The following is a 27,529-nucleotide window of genomic DNA, read 5'->3' as shown; positions in this document are numbered from 1 at the left end:
AATGTGATCCACCCTGAGATAGTTTATATTATATATATATTTATATATATATATATATATATATATATATATATATATATATATATATATATATATATATATATATATATATATATATATATATATATATATATATATATATATATATACACATACACACATACACACACACTTTAAAAACAATTATATATATATATTATATATATAAAAAAAATTTCATTAATTTACAACATCCATCTGTGCTACATGAATTTTTAAAATGCATATTTAAATACATTTCCCACGCAGTGTGGTTTGTGTTTCTGATGCATATTGTAGCATTTTCTGCACTAAACTGCACTTATTCATCTTTTATGGCTTTACATGCACTTAATCTCTATAGCAGATGTGTTTTTGTCAAGACACAGCATAAGACTGTTCTGGAGGACCTTCAAAAAATGCTTTGCTTGAAAACGCATAGAAGAAAAGATTGCTCTTGAAATATAACGGTGCAAATCTCCCCAGTCATTCTCTGTGCAATTTCTTGTGAATATGTGAACTTGTTCTCAGTACTGGAATAAATATAAGCCTGTGCGCATTTGCAGGAGTTGAATCACTCCCTGCCAGTCAATTAAGATGCCTTAAGACCTGGAACATGGAAGAAGCCAAGAAGAAGTAAGCACCGGCAAGGGTTCATTATTTTGGTACCTTAGTAACTCTTTATGGACTGTGGAAGAAATGTGTAAAATTATATCCTTAGATCGCATTAGATTAGGTAATGTATATTATTACTTTATTACTCCTCTTCCCATCCTGATCCTACTTTTTGTAAGTATTTACACATAGATACAAGTATACTTCTTTTTTAGACCTTATACACAGTATATTCTACATGTTTTCTATTTTTCCAGTATATTCTACATGTTTTATATTTTTCCAGTATATATTATGTTTCAATTTTTTTTTTCTTATTCAATCATATCTTATAACATCTACATTGTACATAGCTTTTTGGGCTTATCCCCACTGTACATATTATACCAGTGACTGCTAAGTCTCGCGCTGACACAGTCTGGAGAACCGTTCAGCTTCAGGTAGATCCTTGGATAAAGACTCTATGGCCCACACATTTAGGCCCACAATAGATTTATTGTGGAACTCAAGAAGGTTTCCCCACTTCCAGCAAAATGACGGTGTCTACCGAAGCGTTGTCTGAGGGGCCTGATGGTGCGGCCAACATAATAGCTTACGAGGGCAGGTAAGGCAATAGACCACGTAATCAGTGGAACAGTTGTAGAAATCCTAGATACGTTTTGCCTTTTATGTGTGAATCGCTTTTGCCCATGCTGGACAAAGTCACAGATTTTACATAAAGTTTTGTGGCAGGTATACATCTCTGAGTGGAGGGAGACATAATTTGGCATTTTTCTTACAGGTACCCTGATGTTTGCTCTGTGCAATCTTATTTTTAAGGGTGGGGGCTCTCCTGTAAGTGACTTCAGGTTTATCCAAGATGACATAATTGAGGTGTGGGTCTTGTTTAAGGATCTCCAGGTGTTTTCTACATTTATTTTTTATACCGACGGAGGTATCTGGTAATGACCCGGACTGGCGGGTTGCACGTCGGGGGTCACGTTTTGGGTGTTTTTCCATGAAGGAAGGTCATATAGGCTTGGTCTATCAGGTCGTCTGGATATCCTTTATCTAAGAATTTTGTCTTAAGATGTTAGCTCTGGGAGATCTAATAATCTCTGGTGCAATTTTGCCTCAAACGACAAAATTGACCTTTAGGGGCGTTTTTTACCCACTGAAGGTGATAAAGCTGACAAAACGTAAGTATGAGTTTCCTGCCGTGGGTTTTGTGTAATTTTGGGCAAAGATGGTGCCATTTTCATGATCAAGTTCCAGATCTAGAAAAGCTAGAGTATCTTTGTCCCAAACAGCAGTGAAAAAGAGGCCTAGATGGTTTTTGTCGCGATGGTTGATCCATCAGCACAGTCCCAGATGATAATATCGATATTGGCGGCACAGTGGTGTAGTGGTTAGCACTTTCACCTAGCAGCAAGAGGGTCGCTGGTTCGAGTCCCAACCACGACACTACCTGCCTGGAGTTTGCATGTTCTCCCTGTGCCTGCGTGGGTTTCCTCCGGGTACTCCGGTTTCCTCCCGCACCCCAAAGACATGCTGGTAGGTTAATTGGATCCTGTATAAAATTGGCCCTACTGTGTATGTATGTGAGTTAGGGACCTTAGATTGTAAGCTCCTTTGAGGGCAGGGACTGATGTAAATGTGCAATGTATATGTAAAGCGCTGCGTAAATTGACAGCGCTATACAAGTACCTGAAATAAATAAAATAAAAAATAAAATAAATATCTACTGAAGAATATTATATGTTTTGCAAAAGGGTTGTCCTTCCAAATAGCATTTCCCAATATCCCATGGTTAGATTTGCATTTGAGGGCGCAAAATTGGCTCCCATTGTTGTACCATGGATTTGCAGATAGTAATCATCACCGAAAAGGAATTAACTATGCGCAAGACAAAACTGGGTGGCGTCCAAAATAAAGGCCATTTGATTTGGATTGAGCAGGGGGTCTTGTAATAGGAAATGTTGCGTGGCTATCATGCCAATCCAATGTTGGAGGTGTACAGAGAGTTCACGTCCAAAGATAGCCAAAGGTAACCCTCTTCCCATGTGTAAGGAGTTATCAGGTCTATTAGGCGAGTGGAGACTCTTCTGTAGGATTGGGCTCTCTGGGCAAGGGGTTGTAGAAAGAAGTCAACGTATTGTGAGAAACCACTAGTTATGCTCTTCATGGATGCAACAATGGGCCTGCCATGGGGATGTGAAAGATTTTTGTGCACTTTTGGCAGAAGGTAAAAATAAGGTGCGTTATAGAAATCTTTACGCAAAAAGGATGCCTCATCCTTGTCAACAATTCTACTTTAAAGTTGGGTAGTGGGTCCTGTGGGCGTTTAATGTAAGTGTCGTGATCTGAAAGTAGCCGAATCAGCTTCTGCGATATAATCTGTTCTGGAGGACTATACCCCCAACCTTATCGGCTGGTTTTATGATAAGATCAGGATGGTTGGTAGGGAGTTTGAGGGCTTTTGTCTCACCAGGTTGAGGTTATAAGTATTTTGCTTTTTTGGAGGAATAGGAACACAATTTCTGAAAATACAAAAAGACAATTCTATAAAAGGCCTCAAGGTATGGACCCTTGGCACGAGTAAGGTAAAATGTAGACTTGGGGCATAGCTTAGTATGAGTTATACTTGGGGAAGTGTAAGGATGTTGTCTAAAGAGATACGCATCTAGATCTGGATCCCCCTCTGCACAAAACTCATATGTGCTAAAGAGGCTATCTGGAAGATCCAATGCAGAGGAATTTAAGTTTTCTAAGGCTATAGGAGTAGTTTCCTTAGGAGGGATAGGTAATGTTGTGGGACAAAAAAATCTTAAAAAAAAAAAAAAAAACACTGGGAGATCCTTAAACAAGACCCACACCTCAATTCTGTCATCATAGATAAACCCAAAGTCACTTACAGGAGAGCTCCCACCGTTAAAATAAGATTGCACCAAGCAAACTTCAGAGTATCAGTAAGAAAAATAAAAAATTATGTCTCCTTCCTCTCAAAGCGATGTATGCTTGCCACAAAATTTTAGGCAAAATGTGTGAGACTTTTTCCAGCATGGGCAAAAACATTTCACACATAAAAAGGCAAAACTTATCTAGGATTTCTACAGCTGTTCCACTGATTACGTGGTCTATTGCCTTACCTGCCCTTGTAAGCTATTATATATTGGCCGCACCATCAGGCCCCTCAGACAACGCTTCGGTAGACACCGTCGTTTTGTCAAAGTGGGGTGCGACCAACATAGTGTACTGCAACACTGAGTTCCACAATAAATCTACTGTGGGCGTAAAAGTGCGGGCCATAATCTATATCCAAGGATCTACCTGAAGTTGAACGGTTCTCCAGACTGTGTCAGCGTGAGACTTTTTGGATATACACCCTAGAAACCCTTGCTCCTCGTGGCTTGAACAAGGAGCTAGAAATCAGCACCATACTGTAATATATTGTTTTTTCCCATTTTCATAAATTACTTAAACTTGGTATTAACTAAATTTTTAAAATTTCTTTAAGGTAATGTATATTATATATTACTCTTTACTCCTCCATCCAGACTTCCCATCCTGATCCTACTTTTTGTAAGTATTTACACATAGATACAAGTATACTTTTTTTAGACATTATACACCGCATATTCTACATGTTCTTCCATTTCCAGTATATATTATATGTTTCATAATTCTTTTTCTTATTCAATCATATCTTATAATATCTACATTGTACATATCTTTTTGGGCTCATCCCCATAGTACATATTATACCAGTGACTGCTATAGCATCCAGATATTTGCACTATTTTAATTTACGTATATTTTAACTATGCTTAGATACTACTGTGTGGTTCCTTAGATACTATGTGTGCTTTGTACATTGGATTGCATTACAATTGCCCTTGTTCATCATGTTAATTGATTCTTTGATTCTACAACCGTGTGTGTGTGTGTGTGTGTGTGTGTGTGTGTGTGTGTGTGTGTATATACACACACATACACATACATATACATATACTTTTACCCATGTTCATTTTATACTCATTTTTGAATTTGTTATATTTTGTATTTTTTATTTTATTGCTTCTTCCTATTTTTTATTTTCTCATTTATTATTTTTTAGTATTATAATTTTTTCCCATTTCTGATTTACTTTTTTTACTATTTTCTTTTATTTCCATTTCATTCAATCCTTAGATTATTTTTATATCAAGTTCCGCTTGAGCTTCATTATTATATTTTATCTATACGATTATTCGAAATCTCTCCCCTTGAAGCATCTTTAGGTCTATTATTTGTTCAATCACATTTTACCACTTGTTCTCCCCGCCCACTCATTACCTGCCTCTCTGCATGAATATGGCACTAATACTGGTGTTGGCCTCATTACACTTGACAGAGGAGCGCGCATGCTCTGTACGAGCCTCGCGCATGTTATGAAACGTGTTGTGTTCAGCTGTCCTCCGGTGACGTCACATGCTTTTTCAGCGCTGCGCTCCACTCTTCAGCCCATCTACAACCCGGAATGACATAGTACAAGCTAGCTGTGCCTCCTTTCCTGACCGTGGTCTCTGCACCAGGAACGGCGTACTTGATGTTCTTACCTGAGAGAGGACGTTTTATTACAGATGAGCATTGATTTTATCTTTTACATGTGAGGTGGAAGAGGTCTACCCTGTCAGCCCTTCGATTAAAGCATAATATACTTAGAGGCACTGTCTTTGTATACGGTTTCCCCAGAGAAGAGCTAATTATTGCCATAAGTGTCACCATCTAAAAACTTCAGAGACTATACAGTGGTTCTTATAGTGACTTATCTCCATGGACTACTAGTCTATACCACTTTAAGTAACTTTCCTATTGTTTTACATGTGGTTTCATGGCTCAACCTGAGCGCCTGTGATCCAAGTTTTGTAACAGATTATTGTTGATCGGCCTTGTAAAGGAATGCTGCCGCATGGACCTTGAGGGTACTCACTGCGAGCCCGGCTTGTGCACCCTCCAGGAGGAAGTCTAGAAAGGTACTCTGCAGACTTCTATTTATGGACTTAAGTTTTGATGTATATATCTTCCACACTTTACAGTAAATCTTCCTGGTTACTGGCTTCCTACTTTGTAGTAGGGTGTCTACCACCTTGGCGGAAAGTCCCTTGTCTAGCAGCGTGCGCCATTCAGGATCCATGCTGACAGTTTCAAGGTTTGGATTTCTGGTTGATAAGCTCCTGATTGGGATAGCAGATCGCTCTGGCTCGGCAGGATACAAGGGTCTTCTGTCATCTTTTTCAGAGAACCATGCCACCCCCCCCCCCCACCCCTGGAGCAGCTGCCCACATAAGGCAGTACCCCATCCACTTCCTTCCCTTCCACTTACCATAATAAGGCTGGGCCCTGGTTCTGCAGCCCTTGGTAGGGGGGCAAGGTCCTCCGCCATTAGGACCGGCTGAAGGGAAGGGAGCATGCCAGTCTCTCTTGACAAACACTGTTGCCATCTTGCGGATATTTATATATATGAGAAAAGAAGGGGGAGGTAGAGAGGGAGGGGCAGGACCCTGGTTTGCCTCTCTCTCAGCAGCCGGCAAATCACAGCAAGAGAGGGCTAACCCATTGCTGACCGCAGCTTTTTTCCCTATTCAAGATGGCCACTGAACTACTTCTGGTAGTGGCGCCATCTTGAAAACGTCACTTCCGCCGCGACCAATCAGAAGGAAGCATAGGCTGGTGTGCTGCATGTGAGATTCCCAGTCCTCTGGCGTCCCTCGTGCGAGCCCGAACAGGATGGGTGGCGGGCAGCCTGACACAGGAACCTCTGGCTGGCTGAGTGACCTCTGGGCTCTTCACCCTCCCCCCACTTGGCCTGAAGTAGGGGTGAGTGGACTAAGCATCCCCCTTCCCCTGCCACTACTACAACACCACAGTGCAGGAATGGCAAGGAGAATATCAGCAGAAGGTAGGGGAAGCCCTGTGGAAACCACAGAGCTCTCCCCAGGGTATCCTCCATCCCTCCCCCAAAGGTGCCTGAAACTGGCTGCCTCACCAGTTACATACAGGCAAAGGGAGGAGGTGTCCAGGGACGCCTGCCTTGGACCAGATAAAAAATTAATTGGGGATGCATGTCATCTTCAGTGCTCATGCTTGCGGAACAGGAAACGCAAGAACTGAGGGGCAGCTAGTGGCCGGCCTTTTTAAACCTATCTGTGCTTGTATTTCCTGCAGGAGGAGGAGAATATCTTTCATGTAACTGTCCTGGAGGAGGACTTGGGAAAATTGTTACTAATGTAATTACACACGTTTTCTAGGAGAAAAGTTTCTGCATAAATGATCAGTAAAATACTTGCATATAGATGCAATTAAATGCATTAAGGTTCGTAAAGATGCGTACATAACTTGTTTTTATGATCATTTAATTTTTCCCTAGGTTTAAAACTTACTAAAGCCTCATTTTTTTTTTTAATTAAAAACAACAAACATACCTATGCTTACCTGCTCTGTTCAATGGTTTTGCACAGAGCAGCCCCGATCCTCTTCTTCTGGGATCCCCGCTGGGGCTCCAGGCCCCTCCTCTTCGGCGGATGCCCCCACAGAAAGCCGTCTTCCATGGAGGCATGGTGTTTGCTCCCGATTCCACTGACATGCCCCCCGCTCCCTTGTCACAGCTTTTAATGGACAGCAGTGGAAGCAAATTGCTCACGCTTTCAACCTGTCCAATGAGGAGGGAAACACCAGAAGGAGCTGCTGCTACTGTGCAACGTCACCGGATCAGATCGAGCTCAGGTAAGAAAAAAAGGGGGGGGGGGGTGCTGAAGCACAAAAGGTTTTTCACCTAATAGAAATGCATTGTATATGTATTTTTATTTTTTATGACCGTGCGAATGAAGCGTTCAAAATATTGCAACAAGCAAGAAGATACGGAGACCATATGTGAGGTGAAGGAAAACATTGCAGTACACCACTGAGGATTTGAGCTGGGACCACTTGGGTGCAAAGTGGTTTGATGACCTTTACATATGGCACCTTCTATAGGGGGGGGGGCAGTGTGTTCAGTTGGGGTACCTGGCACTGACCGAATGTTGTGGGCATAACCACACCCTCTGTGCTTTTCTTCAAGAGCTAAAAGACCAGACCTATTTGTGGTTTTAGGACAGGGGAAAAAAAAAAGAAGAACTTCAATAAGACATTAAAAAGCCTTTCCTAAAGTGTTTCTAAAAGCTGAAGCCATTCCCCTACATACTTACCTGAGGCTGATCTCGATTAAGCAATGTGCACAAGAGCAGCAGCTCTCTTCCTCCTCAGAGGCTCAGAGACAGAGTTGGTTCGGGAGCAAACCCGCACAAATACCCCTATAGCAGGGGGGGGGGGGGGGGGGGGGGGTCGAGCCACAATTGCCAGTGGGGCACTTAAGAGGAGGATGGGGTTACTCTGCGCAAAACCATTTTACAGAGGAGGTAAATCGAACATGTCTGTTATTTAAAAAAAAAAATAAAAAAAAAAAATAGAGCCTAACAATCGTGGCAGATTATTAAAGAACAGTAATGGGCACATAGCTGCATTGATTTGTATTCCTTAAGATCTGCCTGGAGTTCAGCTCCGCTCAACTTCGGCAAATCAGTGCATTGCACATGTAGGGCAAAGTAACCGGTTCTCTTAATTAGTAGCCCCCTCCTTGGCCCCGCTGCCACTTAAACTCACCAGGAGCAAAGATCTTACCGAATATCTTTGGAACCATTTAACAGCGCTGGTGCTTAGTCTAACTCTGCCACAGGTGGGTGGGGAGAAATGCCTCAGCCCTGTTTGAGCCCCAACCGGAGTGACTCAGAGCTTACAATGGGGTTCCATTTCCCCACTTCAGGAAAGCTGAACAGAGTGACCAGAAAGCAAAGGAAAGGAGGAATGGGCGGGGGGGGGGGGATATCCTGTTTCTTTGCTCTGCATGGGCCATAATTTAGCTGGTTACTCACAAACGTATTGAATTTAACGCAAAAAAAGTCTTAACGTGTACTGTACACCAAACACCATATGCAAGATCTTTACCTGGAAACATGAGAAAAGCCATCCAGCAACACTTTCTCAAATTCACGGGTGAATTCAGGGCCTTTGCGCTTGCTGTTCTGGATTACGTCATTGGCCAAATACAAGAACGTCAATTTCCGGTTTGATTTAGCTGAAAGAACAAAAATTATACTATTAAATGGGATATGTAGCGCAGAGGAACATATGTGCACTGCTTGCTGATGCCGTTGCCTAAGCAACCCCCACACACACACATACAGGCCATTTATACAGAATTCATCACACCGCGAGGACTTTTCATGCCTCTGAGCTAGTTACAGCTCTCCCTGCAGGCTACTTTTGACGGTAATGCTGCTTATAGATCCGAAAACTACTACCTACATTATCTAGGATTCCTGTTATTTTTGGATATTTTATGCTCGTATTCTGTAGGCTGGTGCTGCGCTCTTGAGGCTGAGGTCTGTCAGGATAAACTAATGTCCCCAGAAGCTTCGGGCTCAAAAACAGATGGTCTGGGATTAAGTACAAAGCATAACAGTAGAGAAAAACAAACACATCCCAACTTTCTTCGCCCACATGCCATGAAAATGCACAGAACTTTGAGTAGCGGAACCTCACAAGAGACAGCCAACTCTCAACATGGCATAAATAGAAGAGATACACCAAGTATACGTCATGCTGTACTGCAGGGACATCAGGCTATCATTTGGAGCAAAATATTTTTCCAAGTGAAACACAGTTTACTTAAAGAGGTTGTAAACTCCCCATTTCAACTTTAGCTCAATCTAGAGCTGCACGATTAATAGTAACAGAATCGAGATCGCGATTCACTCCCCCTGACGATCTTAACATGACACTTGCTGGATTCTTTACATAGCTATGAGGGAGCAGCTGTCAAAAAAAAAAAAAAAAGAGCCTCCCGCAAAAGCCTATCAGCATTAGTCTCCCACTGAACTGTAAACACAAATGATTACATTGTATCTTTTCTTTCCCTCTGCCAGAGGAAGGAAGTTTAACCTCTTAAAGACGAAACCTTTTTCCTACACTTGTTGCTTGCAAGTTAAATCAGTTTATTTTTCCTAGAAAGGTAGTTAGAACCCCCAAACATTTATATATATATATATTTTTTTAGCAGAGACCCTGCAGAATAAAATGGTGATTGTTGTAAATTTTTATGTCACACTGTATTTGCGCAGCAGTCTTTCAAACGCAATTAATACACTTTAATGAATAAAAAAATAAAAAAAATTAAAACAAAACCGTAAAGTTATCCCAATTTTTTTAATAATGTATAAGATGTTACACAGAGAATCGTGATCTTTATTCCAAGCAAAAAAATCATGATTCTCATTTTGGCCAGAATCGTGCAGCTCTAGCTCAATCCAATCTACAGTACTGTAGCTATAGATCGCTGCCTGTGAAACTTTACTTACTTGTATCATCTTCCTACAATCTGTACAGAAAAGTTTTATTACGTCACTGGCGCATGCGCAGTTGGTCCTTCAATTCACGGCATGTATGTGTGCCGTTTCCTTAACAACAGCATGCCAGGTCTTACAGTTCCTATACAAAACGGCATGGCTATGAAGGCTCGCGATACTGTGCTGTACTTCCTCCTCCTTCCTGGTTCTCCCCTTGTGACTGTGAGACGTCACACAGGGGGAGTGAACCAGGGGATCGCACACACATTGTAGTCATATGAGCTAAGAACGCTGGAGCTCGGTTGCCGTAGTAGCGGCTATCGAGAGAGAGGCTTGAATAGCACGCGATCGCGCATGCGTGAGATTTACACAGAGAAAACAAGTAAGGGCGGAAATGACATCACAGGGGAAACCGAAATCATTAGCAAAGATGGCGCAGCTGATTCCCGGAAGAAGATATATTTTATAATTCAACAAAAAGGTATTTGCGAATGGATTTATAATAAAGGTTACAATGTGCAATTGATTAAAATACTTTGCTGAACACAAATATTCGAAAAAAGAGAATAATAAAGCTGAGTTTACTTCCTCTTTAAAAGGACAACTGCAAAAAAGAAAGAAGAAAAAAAACACAGCCCACATTCCCTGGTCCTCTAACCAGGGAACAGAGAAGTTGTATTTTAAACGGACTGTCTAATATCTTCCATATACATTAAATCATCAAAAGTATTGGGACGCCTGCCTTTACATGAACTTTAATGGCAGCCCAGTCTTAGTCCCTATGGTTCAATATTGAGTTGGACCACCCTTTGCAGCTCTAACAGCTTTAACTCTTCTGGGAAGGCCGTCCACAAGGTTTAGGAGTGCGTTTATGGGAATGAGTGACCATTCTTCCAGAAGCGCATTTGTGAGGTCAGGCACGATGTGGACGAGTAGGCCTGCCTCGCAGTCTCTGCACTAATTTATCTCAAAGGTGTTCTATCAAGTTAAGGTCAGGACTCTGTGCAGGCCAGTCAAGTTCCTCCACACAAAACTCGCTCATCCATGTCTTTATGGACCTTGCTTTGTGCACTGGTGCGCAGCCATGTTGGAACAGGAAGGGGCCAACCCCAACCTGTTCTCACAAGGTTGGGAGCATGAAATTGTCCAACATTTCTTGGTATGCTGATGCCTTAAGGGTTCCCTTCACCGGAACTAAGGAGCCAAGCCCAACCCCTGAAAAACAACCCCACACCATAATCTCCCCTCCACCAAATGATTTGGACCAGGGCACAAACAAGGCCCATAAAGACATGGATGAGCGAGTACATAGTCCTAATCTCAACCACATAGAACACATTTGGGATGAATTAGAGCGCACACTGCGAACCAGGCCTTCTCATCCAGATTGGTGCCTTCTGGAAGAATGGTCAAACATTCCCATAGACACACTCCTAAACCTTGTGGACAGCCTTCCCAGAAGAGTTGACGCTGGTAAAGCTGCAAAGGGTGGGCCAACTCAATATTGAACCCTACGGACCAAGACTGGGATTCCATTAATGTTCAGGTGCGTGTAAAGGCAGGGGTTAATATGGTCAAAATTAAATGCCCAGTTCACCATACAGACCACGTTTCATGATATACCCATATTTGGAGGGCATTATTGTTGCCCTCAAAGGGCTATTGTATTTGTAAGACTACATACATTTCTCCAGGGCTTTTTTCTCAGAGAATAGGTGCAGGAACTCAACCATGCCACATCCCCCCAGGGTTGAGGAGTGAGCTACATAGAGAGTGCAGGGTTGAGGCTATGCACAGGCCATGCACGGTGTGATGTTGGTAAGCGAGTGGCAAAAACCAGAGGTGGCTAAATAGACTTCTGCTATGTTCTGGCTAAAGAAAAGCCGCCCTGGGTGTGATGGCCACATGAAATGGTTTGGTGGGCCGGATTCAGCCCGCGGGCCTTTTGTTTGAAATATGTGGGTTAAATTATGCTAGCCATCATACTGAGGACATATAGTGGTAGAAAAAAAAATGTACTGTAGTGAAAAGCTCAGGATTGAAGGTGAATATTGCAGTAATAGTTGGCTTTGCTATATTATATTATCTTTTAATTGGCTATTCATGCATTTCCTATAATGGCCGGAATTTTGCTCTAAATCATTTTGATTATTCATGAGGATGCATCCAATGTAGCAAGCCTAGAACACTGCAGTGTGCCATCATCCCCCAGTAGAAGGTCACATATTGTCTTCGTTTACAATGAAAACTTCACATGCTGTGTATTTTACTGAGAAAACAAAATCAATTCTCAGAGGTCTGGCAGTGGCTGGACTGTGATTAGCCCTACATCTGTATTGTGATTATGGCAGATAAGGCCATCCACTGTTGCCGGGCGCTGAGCGCAAGTGTCGGGAATGGCACTTGAATCATCAGACATTGCCGCATGATTGAAGCAATTGTATTGCCACGGCAACCTCCATCAAATTACTGAATTGAGGGATATTAGGGGTTATTAGAATGAAGAATTATGTGTTTTCAAGATCAAACGTATAAAATCCATTCATCTGAACGCTGCCAGACTAAGCAGTTACTGAATATGTAATTGCATTCGCTGATGGTGTAATCGTCTTGAAGGGTCATAATATAAAGAAAAAAATACAAAATACAAAAAATGCAGAGAATTGTGTTGTATTCATTAGTTCTCACAATAATCAGACACAAAATTGACTTTTTAGAACTATAGCTTGAGAGGGCCATGTCTGCATTCCCATATACCTAAAATTAAAATTATACAACAGCTAAGGTTTATAGCAGCCAACAGCAAGAGTTCAAATTAGTCCCAATTACGGTACTGAAAAGCCAATATCGGATTTGCTGCCATGTGTTATAGTCCATCATTGCTCTTTAACCACTTCAATACTGGGCACTTTCACCCCCTTCCTGCCCAGGCCAATTTTCAGCTTTTAGCACTGTTGCATTTTGAATGACAATTGCGCGGTCATGCAACACTGTACCTAAACCAAATTTATGTCATTTTCTCCCCACAAATAGAGCTTTCTTTTGGTGGTATTTGATCACCACAAGGTTTTTTCTTTTTTGCTAAACAAATAAAAAAAAAAAAAAAATGTTTTTGTTTATGCTATACAATTTTGTAAATAAATACGTTTTTTCCTGCACTGATGAGCACTGATGAGGCTGCACTGACAGGCACTGATATGCAGCATTGGTGGCCACTGATAGGGCGGCACTGATATGCAGCATTGGTGGCCACTGATAGGCGGCACTGCTGGGCACTGATAGGTGGCATTGATAGGCACTGATAGGTGGCACTGATGGATGGCAATGATGGGCACTGGTGGGCAGCACTGATGGGGAGGGCACTGGGGGGCTCCCTGATCCCTGATTGCCATCCCTGGTGGCCATAGTGGGCATCCCTGGGGTCATGGGTGGGCATCCCTGGGGGTTCTAGTGGCACCCCCCCCAAGGGTCTGCACTGGTAATCAATGATCTGATTACCAGTGCAGGCCCCCCCCTGTCAGGGGAGCCACAGATCGGCTCTCCTTTACTCGTGCCTGTCAGGCACGTACTGAGGAAAGCCGATCAACGGCTCTTCCTGCATACTATGTGACCAGCCGTGATTGGACACGGCTGGTCACATGGTAAAGAGCCTATGTCAGTAGGCTCTTTACCGAGATCGGAGATGCGGTGTGTCAGTGTGACACACTGACCGAGGGCATGCAGAGCGCATTATCCTGCCGTCATAGGACGTCCGGTCAGGATAATGCAACCACATTCCTGCCGTCAATCGCCTATAGGGCGGACGGGAAGTGGTTAAAAAACAGCTATCACTTGATAAAACATGATAAATATATATATTTTAAATATAAATTATTTTTCTCTGTTCTTATGCCTCTTGCACACTGGACGAAATGGGGGTGCTGCCAGCAAAGATGGTGCCCCCCTCTGGACAAGGGGGCACCATCGTGGCTAGGCTTAGGTCGGAATTATTACCTGCGCACGCTCGCAGGCCAGAATGGGACCATAAGGATCTAAATTATCCAGTACGAAGCCCCAGCCGGCATTGTTGCTTGTAGATTACCAGAAAATTCTTCCCTGAACACTAGCTAGCATGAGTGAAGAGAAATAAAAGAAAATATTCTGATAAGAATAAAAACAACAGACTGGAGTCCCAGCAGAAAACCTAGGTCTACTCCTTCTCTAGGCAGAAAAACTGATGTGCTGGGTTGTGCAGTAGGGGTTTATGCCTGGAGGGACAGCCCCCTGGGCATGTATTCAAATTTTCCTGCCTAGACTACTCCTGATGGGAGGAGCATAAACCCACTCAGCTCATGGAGATGAGGCTGCGTCTGTCCATGGACGATAGAGAAAAGTACATGAGCTTCTATTTTAGCAGATTACAAGCGTTTTTGTTAGAGGTCAATGCCTGGCTCCAAACGCCTGCAAAAAAACACCTGAAACCCCCCCCCCCAAAAAAAAAAAAACGGAAATCGATATGCTCAGGTGTGAATAGAGCCATATTACCATATTAAACTAAGCACTGACTTTGAAAGCTGCAGTGTTTTTAAAATTACTGGGACCATTTGACTGCATGGCACATTTTATTACAAGGGTGAACTTAGCCTTTAAGGAGAAATCAAAAAGTCCTTATTTAACACAAAACAGCTACCGTACTTCACTCAAACATCATTGTTTAAAGAGAAATCGATTATGCCTATGATTATTTGCGCTCTTCAAAGTTACATATTGCTCATAGAAGTGCACAGCAAGAGAAGTTCACAGTCGAGGGGAAAAAAAAAATCCTTTAGACAATTTTCAGTAAATTGTGCCAGTTATCTTGACTGCTTTCTCAGCCAGTGGCAGTTATTTATTCAGCTCTTTTCTTGCATTGCATTCTTATCATTTGTGCTTTTTAAAAAGAAAGAAGACCCTTCTATGGAGAGCCTAAGGGGAAAAACAAAAACAACCACCAACTAAAGAGCACTTCAGGCAAAAAAAAGGAAATCTGTCAGTGAATTCTACAGCTATCCCTGAAACATGGCAGTTGCGGTAAAGTCATAAAGGTTACATGATTTTTGTGAATTCTAGCTAATCTACCGCTACATTTTACAGAGATCCTTAAATTTGGGATCGGTGGATCTGTTTCTGGAACCTGTGCTCCTCAACCTTCTCTCTTTGCTTAAAGCGGAGTTCCAGCCTCCCCTCTCCCCCTCCAAAAATGAAAAGTGAGCAGCTACACATACTGTAGCTGCTGACTTTTAATATTAGGACACTTACCTGTCCTGGAGTCCAGCGATGTCGGCATCGCAGCCGATGTTTCCATTGGCTGTCGGGTGCTGCCGCCGCTGCCATTGCCGGTGAGGGAACCCGGCAGTGAAGCCTTACGGCTTCACTGGTGGCTCCCTAATGCGAATGCGCGAAGCCCGCTGCGCAGTCAGATTGGCACGTGGAGTGGGAAGGAGGAGGGGGCCAAAATTCTGAGAGACAGCGCCGCGGCGCAGTCTCCCGGAACTGGGGAAGGGTACCTGTCAAAAACAGGTACCCATTCCCCCTTGAAAGGTGCCAAATGTGACACCGGGGGAGCAAATGAGCGGGTGTTCCACTTTTGGGTGGAACTCCGCTTTAAAGCGGAGTTCTAACCATTTTGTGTTTATTAAAAGTCAGCAGATACACTTTTTGTAGCTGCTGACTTTTAATAAACTCACCTGTCCCACGGTCCAGAGTGGGTCAGGAGGCCTTAAAGCGGGTGGAACTCTGGATGGATCAGGATTCAGACAATTTAGCAGGGATTGGCCAAATTCCCATCCATGTATGGGCAGAGAGGTTGCACACAAGTTGATCTACCGATTGCTGGAAGCCCTCCCACTGCCAGAAAACAATAGTTCAGTGGGGAGGATTCACTTATCTACCTCAACCTGCTGTTAGAATGAAAAAAAAAAAAAAAAAAAAAAAAAAAAAAGGACCCATCTATGAGCTTCCTTAAAGTGGTAGTAAAGTCAGAAGGTTTTTTATCTTATGCATTCTGTGCATTAAGATAAAAAGCCTTCTGTGTGTAGCCCCATCCCTTTCAGCCCCCCTCATGCTTACCTGAGCCCGATCTCTATCCAGAGATGTGCACCACTTCTTCGGCCATCTGGCACCATTGGCTCCCGCTGCTGTCAATCAAAGTCAGTTCGCCAATCAGGAGAGAGGGGCCGAACCGCAGCTCCGCGTCTGAATGGACACACAGCTGTGGCTCGGCTTGGGTGCCCCCATAGCAAGCTGCTTGCTGTAGGGGCACTCGACAGGAGGGGGGGGGGGTCAGGAGAAAGGAAGAGGGACCCAAGAAGAGGAGGATCTGGGATGCTCTGTGCAAAACCACTACACAGAGCAAGTATAACATGTTTTGAGAAAAGGAATTGGCAGCACTCCAGGCTGAGTCAAAATCCAGATTTATTGACTGGACATCCAAATATGACAATTGTGACAAGGTAGACACGTTTCACACACTGACTGTGTGCTTAATCATGATTAAGGTAATGATTAAGCACACAGTCAGTGTGTGAAACGCGTCTACCTTGTCACGATTGTCATATTTGGATGTCCAGTCAATAAATCTGGATTTTGACTCAACCTGGAGTGCTGCCAATTCCTTTTCTTTTATCAAGTTTTCACGGAGGCGAGCCGGGGCATGCACCGGTGTGAGTCATCAGGCAATTACACCACCTTGAGCAGTGAGTCTTTGTCTGTTCAATAACATGTTTTGAGTGTGTGTGTCTGGGAAGCTCTCAGAGGGTTCGCTAATTGTTGGAATGCTAACAAAAAGGGTATGGGGTGGACTAGCACTCTAAAGCTGGCTGTGGACGGATTGACATTTGGCCAGTTCAGCAGGTACTGGATGAATTTCGATCCATGTATGCGCAGACCGGTTGCACCAAAGTAAATCAGACTGTCGGGTTTTGTTTGATCAACTGCTGGCAGTGATCATTTTATTACGATGGCTGGGAAACCTCCCATAGTGGTTGCAGAATAGAAAATTGCTTAATGTATGGCCTGTTTAAGACTTAAGCAGGAAAGATATTTATGGCGCAATTGAATTATTCATCTTTAGTTTGGATTGAAATGTGACTTTAATAATCTTGCCCATCCTCCACTGTATCTAATGAGACAGCAGCTAATACGCAGCTCTATGAAAACCAAGACAAGCAGTCTTGTCTGTCACCACCCATTCCATTACAACCTTGCGGCTGAAATCATAGCAAGAATACAGCAGGAAACAAACACTAAAACTAATGATCAGCAACACAGCCAGGTAACTAGCATTTTTAGAAGGCAGTCAATCATGGCAGCCAAAATATTTCTCCCAGATCAGATTTCCTGTAAAGAGAACCTGTCACCAGACACAAGATTAAATGTACTAAGCCAAAGTTCCATAAAAGGTGAGCACTTGGGGAACCTCTTGTCACATGTGATGTTATTGCACTTGATGCATGGGTTGCAAAATCACACAAATAGGCTGTAACTTGTTTAAAAACCAGTGAGATGAACTGGTGCTGCAGTGGAAGAGAGGAAGCCGTGCCTGAACTGGTAGATGCTAGCTGCCCGATGATTCGTGGTGGCAGCCCAATGGTGTGGGGACCTGGGCCGGAGGAGTCAGGAAGCCCACTGGGAGTGTGGTGAGAAATGGCTTTAGGATAGCCCTTTGTCAAGTCAACAGTTTTAATGACCGTTTGGTCTAACTTTTAATAAATTAGCCGTAGAGTTTTTATACAAGTTACAGCCTATTAGCGTAATTTTTCAACCCATACATCAAGTGCGGTAAAATCACATGTGACAAGAGGTCGCCCAAGCGCTCACCTTGTATGGAACTTTGGCTTATGGCTTGCTTTGGCACCACTCCTGGTGTTTTTTCCTACAAAGCACCTGGGTGGACATGTTACACACGATCACCTTTGCGAGAAAAATTCTGTTGGGTTCCTAGTGCTGAAACTGTGTTTTTTCTGGGATACGTGAAGTTTAAAACGTACATTTAACATATGTTGTGCATGTAAAAGTGCCCCTTGCATGGACATCCAAATGCTCCAAGACTGGAGCTAAACATTGCGATCTTGGATGTTATGTCGGTAACCCCAGCAGGCTCAGAGCGGTTATTCCTATGACATTCTTTAGCAGTGATGGCGAACCTTGGCACCGCAGATGTTTTGGAACTACATTTCCCATGATGCTCACGCACTCTGCAATGTAGTTGAGCATCATGGGAAATGTAGTTCCAAAACATCTGTGGGGCCAAGGTTCGCCATCACTGTTCTATAGTATTCCCCTTTGCTCCTCCCCTGGCAGCTCTATTAAAGGTTATATAAGGCGGTAGGGTGAGAGGCAGAGAAGCTGTGCCAGCAGAGGGGATAAAAAGACACTCCCAAAAAAAAGACAAAACTATGACGTGGAAGGAGGGAGGAAGAACTGTGGCTGTGCTAGGGAATGTACTCTTTCTGTAGTGGCTGAATTTCCTAGTAAGGGCCCTTTCACCATCAATTCCGGTCAGCAGGGGATCTGTGAGCTGATTGGAGCAGACCAGGATGGATTACAGGTCCGTGTCTACTCAGTTTATGCAGAGCAGACATGGACAGACCAGGTCTGCTCTATGGAAAGCCGGGAGTAAATGAACTCTGCTGTCCATTTATTACTAGCTGCCTCGGATCCGGTCCAGTCCGCCCAATTGGAAGATCACGTGGTCTTCCTCCATTGTTTTAGCAGGCCTGATCGGACCCGGAGGTAGGCGAGTGTAAATGAAGATAAGTCTGTTTACACTTACAAGTCCACCGGAATGCATGGACCTTCCAATCAGTTCTGCCTGAAAAACTCAGTAGAGACTTCGCTGGGTGCCATTTAAAGCGGAGTTCCGGCCTATTTTGCAACTTTAGAGATTCCTGGAGTGCTCGCTATGCTGATCAACAATTGGGCAGTTTCAATTTTTTTCGGGGGTCCCTTACCTTATTTTCAGGGCATTTTTGATTGTACTTCCTCCTTCTCCCCCCTCTGTGGCCATGGCCACCGACATCACTTCCGCCTTTGCATTGCATCCTGGGAGCTGTTTGTCATCACTCCCAGGAGGTTGAAATCAGGAAGAACTCCCAGAACACTCCCTGGAATCAGGAAGAAGGACACAGCAGATTACACTGAAGCTTCAGATGCCCACATGTAAGATGGCCGCGCCCAGACAGCATTTTTAAAAGTAAGATTTTGAATAAAATCCAATACTGTACACCTTGTAAGCATGAGAATAGCAGTTCTGTAAAGGGCGATGGATTAGTATTATAGGGGTATTTTTAGTTAAAAAAGGTATTTGAGGCCGGAACTCCGCTTTAAGGAGGGGGTATTGCGAGGAACAGTTCCAAATTGGATATTGCAACCTTAACGGCTTTTTTGTTTTAGGAACCTGATGAGGGCTCAGTTTTATTTAAAGGCCATTTTTCCAGGATTTGGGCTTTATGGAGTCTCCGAATGCTTTTCAAACATGATACTGATTTCATGAAAACCGTTCACAGTAATATATTCTGTAAATGGAACAGTTTACTATGAACAAACAGCCTCCATGAATGAAATATCATGAAAGCCATACAAAAGACGTAATTCCTCACAGCATGTAGGCTGGTATCAACTGATGCAAGTTATGACACTGCAGCCAACACGCTGATTAGAAGACTACTACAGAGAGGATTTGATCAGTCCTCCCATCTGAAAATAAAGAAAATGATGACAAAGGGTTAAAAAAAAAAAAAAACCCTCACTCTTCTCTTTTCAGCCATTATTGTAGTCTTTCATGTAGGATAAAATGAGCTCTGTGATCGACTTCTATTCTTTACCAAAGAGGTTGGTTAAACTTTGAAGGATTTGGAATGGAAGACTAACGTGGGAGGGAAATCCCAGATCATAAAGGTTGCTAGGCAAGGCAAAGCACAGCATTTTCCTGTGCCTTGGATGCAATTGTTCCAATAGTGTCATTAAAGGAGAATATGTAACGTCCTTGTGATGGATTTCAAATCCCTATTCATAACTTCTCTTGTGAAAGGAGGTTCGTGGTTTAAAGTGCCTTCGTTGTAGCTTATTATACATGGGAAAACCTGCTAGGAAGGTTCGCATCCACATGCAATAACATAAAAGCACATGTACCTCCAATAAGTCAACCACTGACACTTCAAACAATCCATTCAGCTTCTCAGTTGGGCTGGATGGGTTTTGGATTCAGTACTCTAAAGCTGGCCATAAACTGAGTTTTTTGGATAGAGGAAACCCCCCCTGGCAGGACACTGCATTCTGACAGTGGGGCACGCTGCTGTCGGAATACAGTGATCAGCAGCTACAGCTTTCCACCCTGTCCCTTCAACAGAAATTAAAAAAAGTACTGATAATGGCCGGTGAAAACGCCCATGATTTTGCCACAATTTTACCTTGCTTATGGTATGTTTTTCATAGGTCATGTGACTCAAAAAATGCATCAAAAATGCAACACAGGTGCATCTTTAATATAAAATTGAAATAACGGAATTTTTGTAAAATCTTACCTGTAAAATTCCTTTCTCTGAGTCCTCCGACAGTCGCCGCCCACTTCATATCCATCACCAATGGGGTTATGTCCTTTATTCCGTAGGAGTAGCTAGGCAATAGAATATGTTAGTACAAAGACTTTTAACATATCCCACCCCGAGGGGGTGGTCCCCTCAGTACATAACCCTCCACTTCCTGTATCCAACTCAGTTTCAGTGGAATAGCAGTAGAGAGTACATCAAAACCCCAAAAGAGGGGCGGGGGCGGCGACTGTCGGAGGACTCAGAGAAAGGAATTTTACAGGTAAGATTTTACAAAAATTCAGTTTTCTCTTACGTCCTCCGACAGTCGCCGCCCACTTCATATCCATCACCAATGGGGATGTCCCAAAGCAGTGTAAACATGAGGGGTGGGAAGAACTCAGCCGCGCCCAAGGCAACGCCGTCCCCCCATCAGAGAAAGGAACCTTACCAAAGGAAGGAAACCAGTTGGGCATAAGAACAAAACACTCGCTCAACAGGAGCAAGAAAACCCAGGGAAAAAACAAAAATCCCAAAAAGCCAAAGAACCCGTAACAAGGGCTCTAGGAAACTGCCGCACTAAGAACCTTGCGGCCAAAGGAAGCATCAGCCGATGCCTGAACATCTACTCTGTAGAATATCGTGAAAGTGTGTACGGTCGACCAAGTCGCCGCCTCACACACCTGGGCCACAGAGGCCCCATGACGACAGGCCCAAGACGTACTCAGAGATCTGGTAGAGTGCGCCTTCACAGGTACAGGGGGAACTTTCCCCCTCAAAGCATAGGCCTGATCAATGGTCCGTCTGATCCATTTGGCGATTGTAGAAGCCGACGCCGCCATGCCCTTCCGAGGACCTCCCGGAAGGACAAACAAGGCATCCGACTTGCGAGAAGACTCAGTCGATCTGAGATAGACTCTAATCGCCCGGACAACATCCAAGGAGTGAAGCAACACCTCCGTCGGATGCTTCGACTTCGCGCAAAGCGAAGGTTTGACAATGTCCACATTGAGATGAAAGTCCGAAAACCTTCTTGGAAGAAAAGAAGGGTTAGGTCGCAAGACCACCTTGTCCAAATGCACAACCAGACACGGAGACTTGCAGGACAAGGCTGCCAGCCCCGACACTCGACGAGTCGAGGTGATAGCCACCAAAAAGGCGACCTTCTTGGATAACAAAGACAGCGAGATCTCCCTGAACCTTTCAAAAGGAGCACGCTGCAATACTGATAGAACTAGATTCAAGTCCCAAGGGGGAAGAGGGTCCCTCCTAGGAGGGATCAGATGACGTACCCCCCGCACAAAAGTGCTAACCAAAGAATCAGATGCCACAGGCCGTTGAAAAAGAACGGCCAAAGCAGACACCTGACCCTTGATCGTGGCCAGCGCCAGACGCTGGTCAACACCCGTCTGAAGGAAGGGCAACACCCTAGACACCGAATAAGTGTCAGGAGAGAAACCCCTGGATTCGCACCAGGCAAAATACGCCTTCCAAGTACGGTAATAAACCTTCCCCGAGGAAGACTTCCTCGCATTTATTAAGGTGTGAATGAACTCAGGGGAAAGAACCCTGTTCTTCAGGACCTCGGTTTTAACAGCCAGGCCGTCAAGACCAGCGACTGTAAAGCAGGATGGAAGATCGGTCCTTGCGACAGAAGATCTTCTCGAAGAGGCAGACGCCACGGGGCGTCGATTGCCAGATTTACGAGGTCTGCGTCCCAGGACCGGCGAGGCCAGTCCGGTGCCACAAGAATCACCGTGGTCGGTTCCGCGAAGGAACCTGGACAGCAATTGAATCGGCGGGAACGCATACATCAGTTGGTACTGATGCCACGGGGCAACCAACGCGTCCGACGCGTCTGCCCGAGGATCGCACGTCCTTGCCACGAACCGTGGTACTTTGTAGTTCAGACGAGACGCGAACAGGTCTACCTCCGGAAGACCCCACCTCACGCACAACATCTGGAAGACAGCCGGGTGAAGGGACCATTCTCCCTGGTCCAGGGTTCGACGGCTCAGATAATCCGCCTGCCAAATTTTCACCCCCGGAATGTGACCTGCCGATATTGCCGGGACATGCGTCTCGGCCCAAGACAGAATCGCGGCCACTTCTCGAGCCGCCCGGGCACTCCTGGTGCCCCCTTGGTGATTGATGTAAGCCACCGCCGTGGCATTGTCCGTCTGCACCCGAACCGGGTAGCCATGAAGATTGTCCGTCCAACGACGAAGACAGAGGAGTATCGCTCGCAGTTCCAGAACGTTGATCGGAAGGGAGGATTCCTCCGTCGACCAAACACCCTGGGTGGACAGAACGCCCAGAACACCACCCCAGCCCGACAGGCTGGCGTCCGTGGTGATCACCGTCCACGAAAGGGGACGAAAAGACTTGCCCCCCGATACCGAGGGGGATTGAAGCCACCACAGAAGATCCCTTCTGGTCTGAGAACTCAATGACATCTGGAGATCCAGAGACTGCGGACGCCCGTCCCACTTGGACAATATCTCCGCTTGGAGATCCCGTGTGTGAAACTGGGCGAAGGGAAATCGCCTCGAAAGCCGAGACCATCAATCCCAGACACCGCATGCACGTCCGAATGGACGAAGATGGAACGTCCCTGAGGGACCTGACTGCCTCCTGAAGAGCTGCGAGTTTTTCTTCCGGCAGGAAGACCTACGCCTGGACAGAGTCCAGAATCATACCCAGGTAAGAAATCCGAACCGATGGGCACAATGTCGACTTTGGAAAAATTGATCGTCCAACCAAACTCCTGCAGAGTCTGCAACGTGACGGACAGATCCTTCTCCAGACTCCGGCTGGTCGCAGACCGAACCAGAATATCGTCCAGATACCCCAGAACCGAAATGCCCTGGGCCCTCAACAAAGCCAGAACCGGTGCCAGCACTTTGGTGAACACCCTTGGAGCCGAGGCGAGACCAAAAGGCAACGCCACAAATTGGTAATGATCTTCCGCTATGGCGAATCGAAGGTACCTCTGGTGACCCTCGAAAATCGGGATGCGAAGATACGCATCTTGCAAGTCGATGGAAGCCATGAACTCCCCCGGAACCAGGGCAGCCACCACCGACCGCAGGGATTCCATGCGGAACTTGCGCACCCGCACAAGGCGGTTCAGCGCCTTCAAGTCCAGAATCGGACGCACCTTGTCCTCCTTCCTGGGCACGGTGAGCAGATTGGAATAGAACCCCCGAAATCTGTCCCGATGAGGCACCGGGACCACCACTCCCTGAGCCCTCAGGTCCTGCACCGCTAGATGCAGGTCCCGCAAACGCTCCGGGAATAACAGAAGACTTGAGGGAAAAAATCTGCTCTCCGGCCGAGAGAGAAACTCGATCTAGTAGCCAGATCGAACGATTTCCTGTGAAGTGGGTGAGGGCGCCCCTTCAGGCCGCACTGTTGTGGGCCGCAGAACCGGATTGGCCGGACTTTTGCTTACCTGCCCACGGCTTCTTGCGGGAGCCTTGACCCTTGGACGGCTTGTCCCAAAATGTGGCCGAAAGGCACGAAAGGACCCCTGAGGGGGCCGAAAGAAAGCATTCTTTTTTCCAGGAGCCGTCTTAGTCTAGTGGGATTGAGGTAAGAGCGTGCTGTTACCCCCCGTGACCCCTTTAATTAGGGCAACCAGGGATTCGCCAAAAAGGCGAGAACCATCAAAAGGCAGATTGGCCAAGGTCTTACGTGAAGATTGATCCACAGACCAACACTTCAACCAAACCAGGCGGCGAGATAACACCGCCACACTGTGTACACGTGCAGCCAACGGAACCATATCCAGGTCCGCATCACACAAATACATGACACCCTGGTGGATTTGATCCACCATATCCAAAGTCGCCTGGGGGGCAGAATCAGCCACCAGGACACGCCTAAGCACCTGCGTCCAGTTCGCGACCGCCTGGGCCGCCATAAGTGAAGCAATAAAGCTTTCAACATAGAACCCATAATAGAATAGGTACGACGGGCAAAGGACTCCATCCTCTTGTCCGTGGCATCCAGGAACACCGGGGTGTCTGCAGCAGGAATCGCAGTGGACTTGTTCAAAACTGCTAACGCCTGGTCCACCGGAGGTGGGACACACCAACGCCCATCAGTAGCGGGCGTAAAAGGATAGCGCAGCTAAAACCTACTTGGTACAGCAAAAGGTTTGCGTATATTACGCCATTGTTCTTTCACAGCGCGCTGAAAATCATCAGTGCATGGAAACATCTGCGATGATATGCGCCTTTTCTGCGTCCCATAAGCCGCCAAGGCAGCTGGAGGACCTGTTTCCTCCTCCAAACGCAGAGTTTGCTTGATAGAAGCAACCAATTCATCCATGAGCGCAAGCTCTTCAGACGAGCCAGGGGGAGAATTATCAACCCCCTCTACCTCAGCCTCCATTTCTGACCCTATAAGGTCCCGGGAGGAACGAGACCCCGATAAGGAGATCTCTGCCCCAGCAGCCCCAGTACCATTACCCTCTGAAACAGAGGAAATTGAAAACTCTGGGCCTTTTAGAGGATTGAGCAACCACCACCATTTGCACCTGAGTCGCAAGGCTAGCCACAATCGCAGCCAAATCCCCCCCGGGGGGGGGGGGAAACCGCAGTCCCCTGGCTTCCCACTAAATTGGCAGGAAACTAGTATTCCTGAGAATCCATGCCCTTGTAGCAGCAAAAATAAATGGGTGACCGCCCCTTTAAGAGAGCGCTGCGATCGTAGCCCACTCACACTAAGCATCCCACACAAGGGACCCCCACAGGGACAAGTATACCAAGGCAGGATACAGGGAATAAAAAGAAATGAACCTGGAGAGATCGGTGCTGCTGCTGCTGCCTGCGGTGCTCCTGAAGGAAAGGAAATGCTGGCATACAGGGCGCTCTATGAAAGCCTATGGAGGCTACAAGAAAATGGCCGCCATGCATGTAAAACATGCGGCCGGAGCGATCGCAGCCAAAATGGCGCCGTTTGGCGCCGAAACCGCCGCTCCCACACCCCATGAGGGAGAAGTAAAACACACCATCTGCCCAAAAAAGGAACATGGTAAACCGCCGCAGCGGCGCTGTAATGTGCCCCAAGCATGAGAAACTCAAGCCCCACAGCACACAGCCGTTCACACAGACAGAAAACTGACACAGAGTGCAGCCAGCCCCCCCTCCTGCAGCCCACAGCTTGCAATGTGAGAGATAGGGAAAACGTAATAGTGTGAACACAGGGCAAGGTACACAGTCCCAGACTGACACCCCCCAGACAGACAGGTCCCCACATAAATGCACTTACCTCTCACATGGCGTGGGGGACCCGCACAGGCGAACAAACCGCTGCACATGAGGCAGGGAGAGTCGCATCCAGGACGCATCAGAAGGTGGGTTGAGAAACCGCACAGCGTCCAGTGAGGTAGCCACCTCACCTAGCATCCCTGCACGGAACAGGGATGGGTCGTTCAGATAACTCAGGAGCGATACCTGACTGAACGCTCGATGGCGGGCTGAGAAGCCACTGACCCACAGCCTGCTACCAGGGGGGTCAGCCCGAGACGCAGCCCGCATGATCCTCTTCATCAGAAGAACTAACGCTGGTAAAATAACAGCTAACAAGAAAGAGAGAAAAAACTCAAATAAAATCCAAAGAAAGGAAAGAGAGCTGAGACAAGGTGCCCCAGCACAGAAACTTCCAGCTACTCCTGACAGCTAGACAAATGAAACTGAGTTGGATACAGGAAGTGGAGGGTTATGTACTGAGGGGACCACCCCCTGGGGGTGGGATATGTTAAAAGTCTTTGTACTAACATATTCTATTGCCTAGCTACTCCTACGGAATAAAGGACATAACCCCATTGGTGATGGATATGAAGTGGGCGGCGACTGTCGGAGGACGTAAGAGAAATACCCACGCCCTTATAATGTAGCGAACTCAAAAACACCTGGAATGTATGGTAGGAATGTAAAATAGATGGAGTCGCGCTAAAATTGGACTGGCCAATTACATCATAAATTAATAAACCTCTCAATGGAAAAGCATAGCACAGGACAAAAACATGTAGCATTAGCAATAGAATAAGGCTGTATAGTCCACTCTCAGCTCAAAAGTTCTACAACTGTTCATATAATTTGATGCGATGAGAGATTTCCACCCTGGTGAGTAATTAAGGATGACATAAACAACTTTGTGAATCCCTCCACCACATAGAGCCTCTTACCAGAGGAGGAAAGGTGATACGCAGTGAGTAGTTAAGGACTACTACCACCTATATCCAGCATAGCAGCTCCGGTAGGTCAGCCACAGGGAGTGCACCAACACAGATTAACCTCCAAAAGGACTTGATTGAACTGGATCAACTCTCGTCAGGTAAATATGCAGTAGGGGATAAAAAATGGGACAGGCCCATAGCGTAATACTGCTAAAATCACAATTTTATTGTAATAAATACAAGTTGCACTCACCCACAGGTGAACAAAAAAAGCCTGTAGCTATTGGGAAACATCAAAGCGGAGCGGACACTTCCGGTTTCCGGGTGTGACGAATGACGTGGGTTCGGCTCCTCCCGAAGCTTTTCGTCAATAGGACGTTGTCAAGGGGGCATGAATGCATCTTTAATGCGTTCTTATTGCATTTTAATGGGGTAGTGCGTTTTTGGTGCAGTTTGCCAAAAATGCAGCATGGAGGATTTTTAACACTGCTTCAAAAAGGTGCCGATAATGGTGGACATCAAATTCATATTCATTTAAAATTCATGATATTAATTAAAAAAAAAGCCAAATATAATAAATTTATAAAAATATATATTTTTCTAAAACGTCAATTTAGGTTCCGATTTCAGTCAAATGCATCGCAAATTTTCAGTTTCGGTGCACCACTAGTATATGGCTAGCTTTAGTAGGGATGGTGACCAGAACAACTTATTACAGGTGAGAGAAACTCTATATTAGGTCTTATGCAGATACCTATATGATA

At 45.3% G+C, this 27,529-nt stretch overlaps 1 protein-coding gene across 2 annotated transcripts in view; it reads right to left on the bottom strand.

The window, feature by feature from the left end:
* The window catches only part of RPRD1B (regulation of nuclear pre-mRNA domain containing 1B), a 137,992-nt gene that overhangs the window by 78,569 nt on the left and 31,894 nt on the right, over positions 1-27,529 (bottom strand). For both annotated transcript variants that reach the window (XM_082272018.1, XM_082272017.1), the window contains exon 2: positions 8,635-8,764. In XM_082272018.1, the coding sequence (XP_082128144.1) occupies positions 8,635-8,764 (130 nt within the window). The remainder of the gene's footprint in view (positions 1-8,634; positions 8,765-27,529) is intronic.

Source organism: Pelophylax lessonae, assembly GCF_965119305.1.
Source record: "Pelophylax lessonae genome assembly, chromosome: 11".
Classification (NCBI taxonomy): Eukaryota; Metazoa; Chordata; class Amphibia; order Anura; family Ranidae; genus Pelophylax; species Pelophylax lessonae.
Note: the sequence above shows the minus strand (reverse complement) of the source record. Positions and strands in the feature narration are given on the sequence as shown.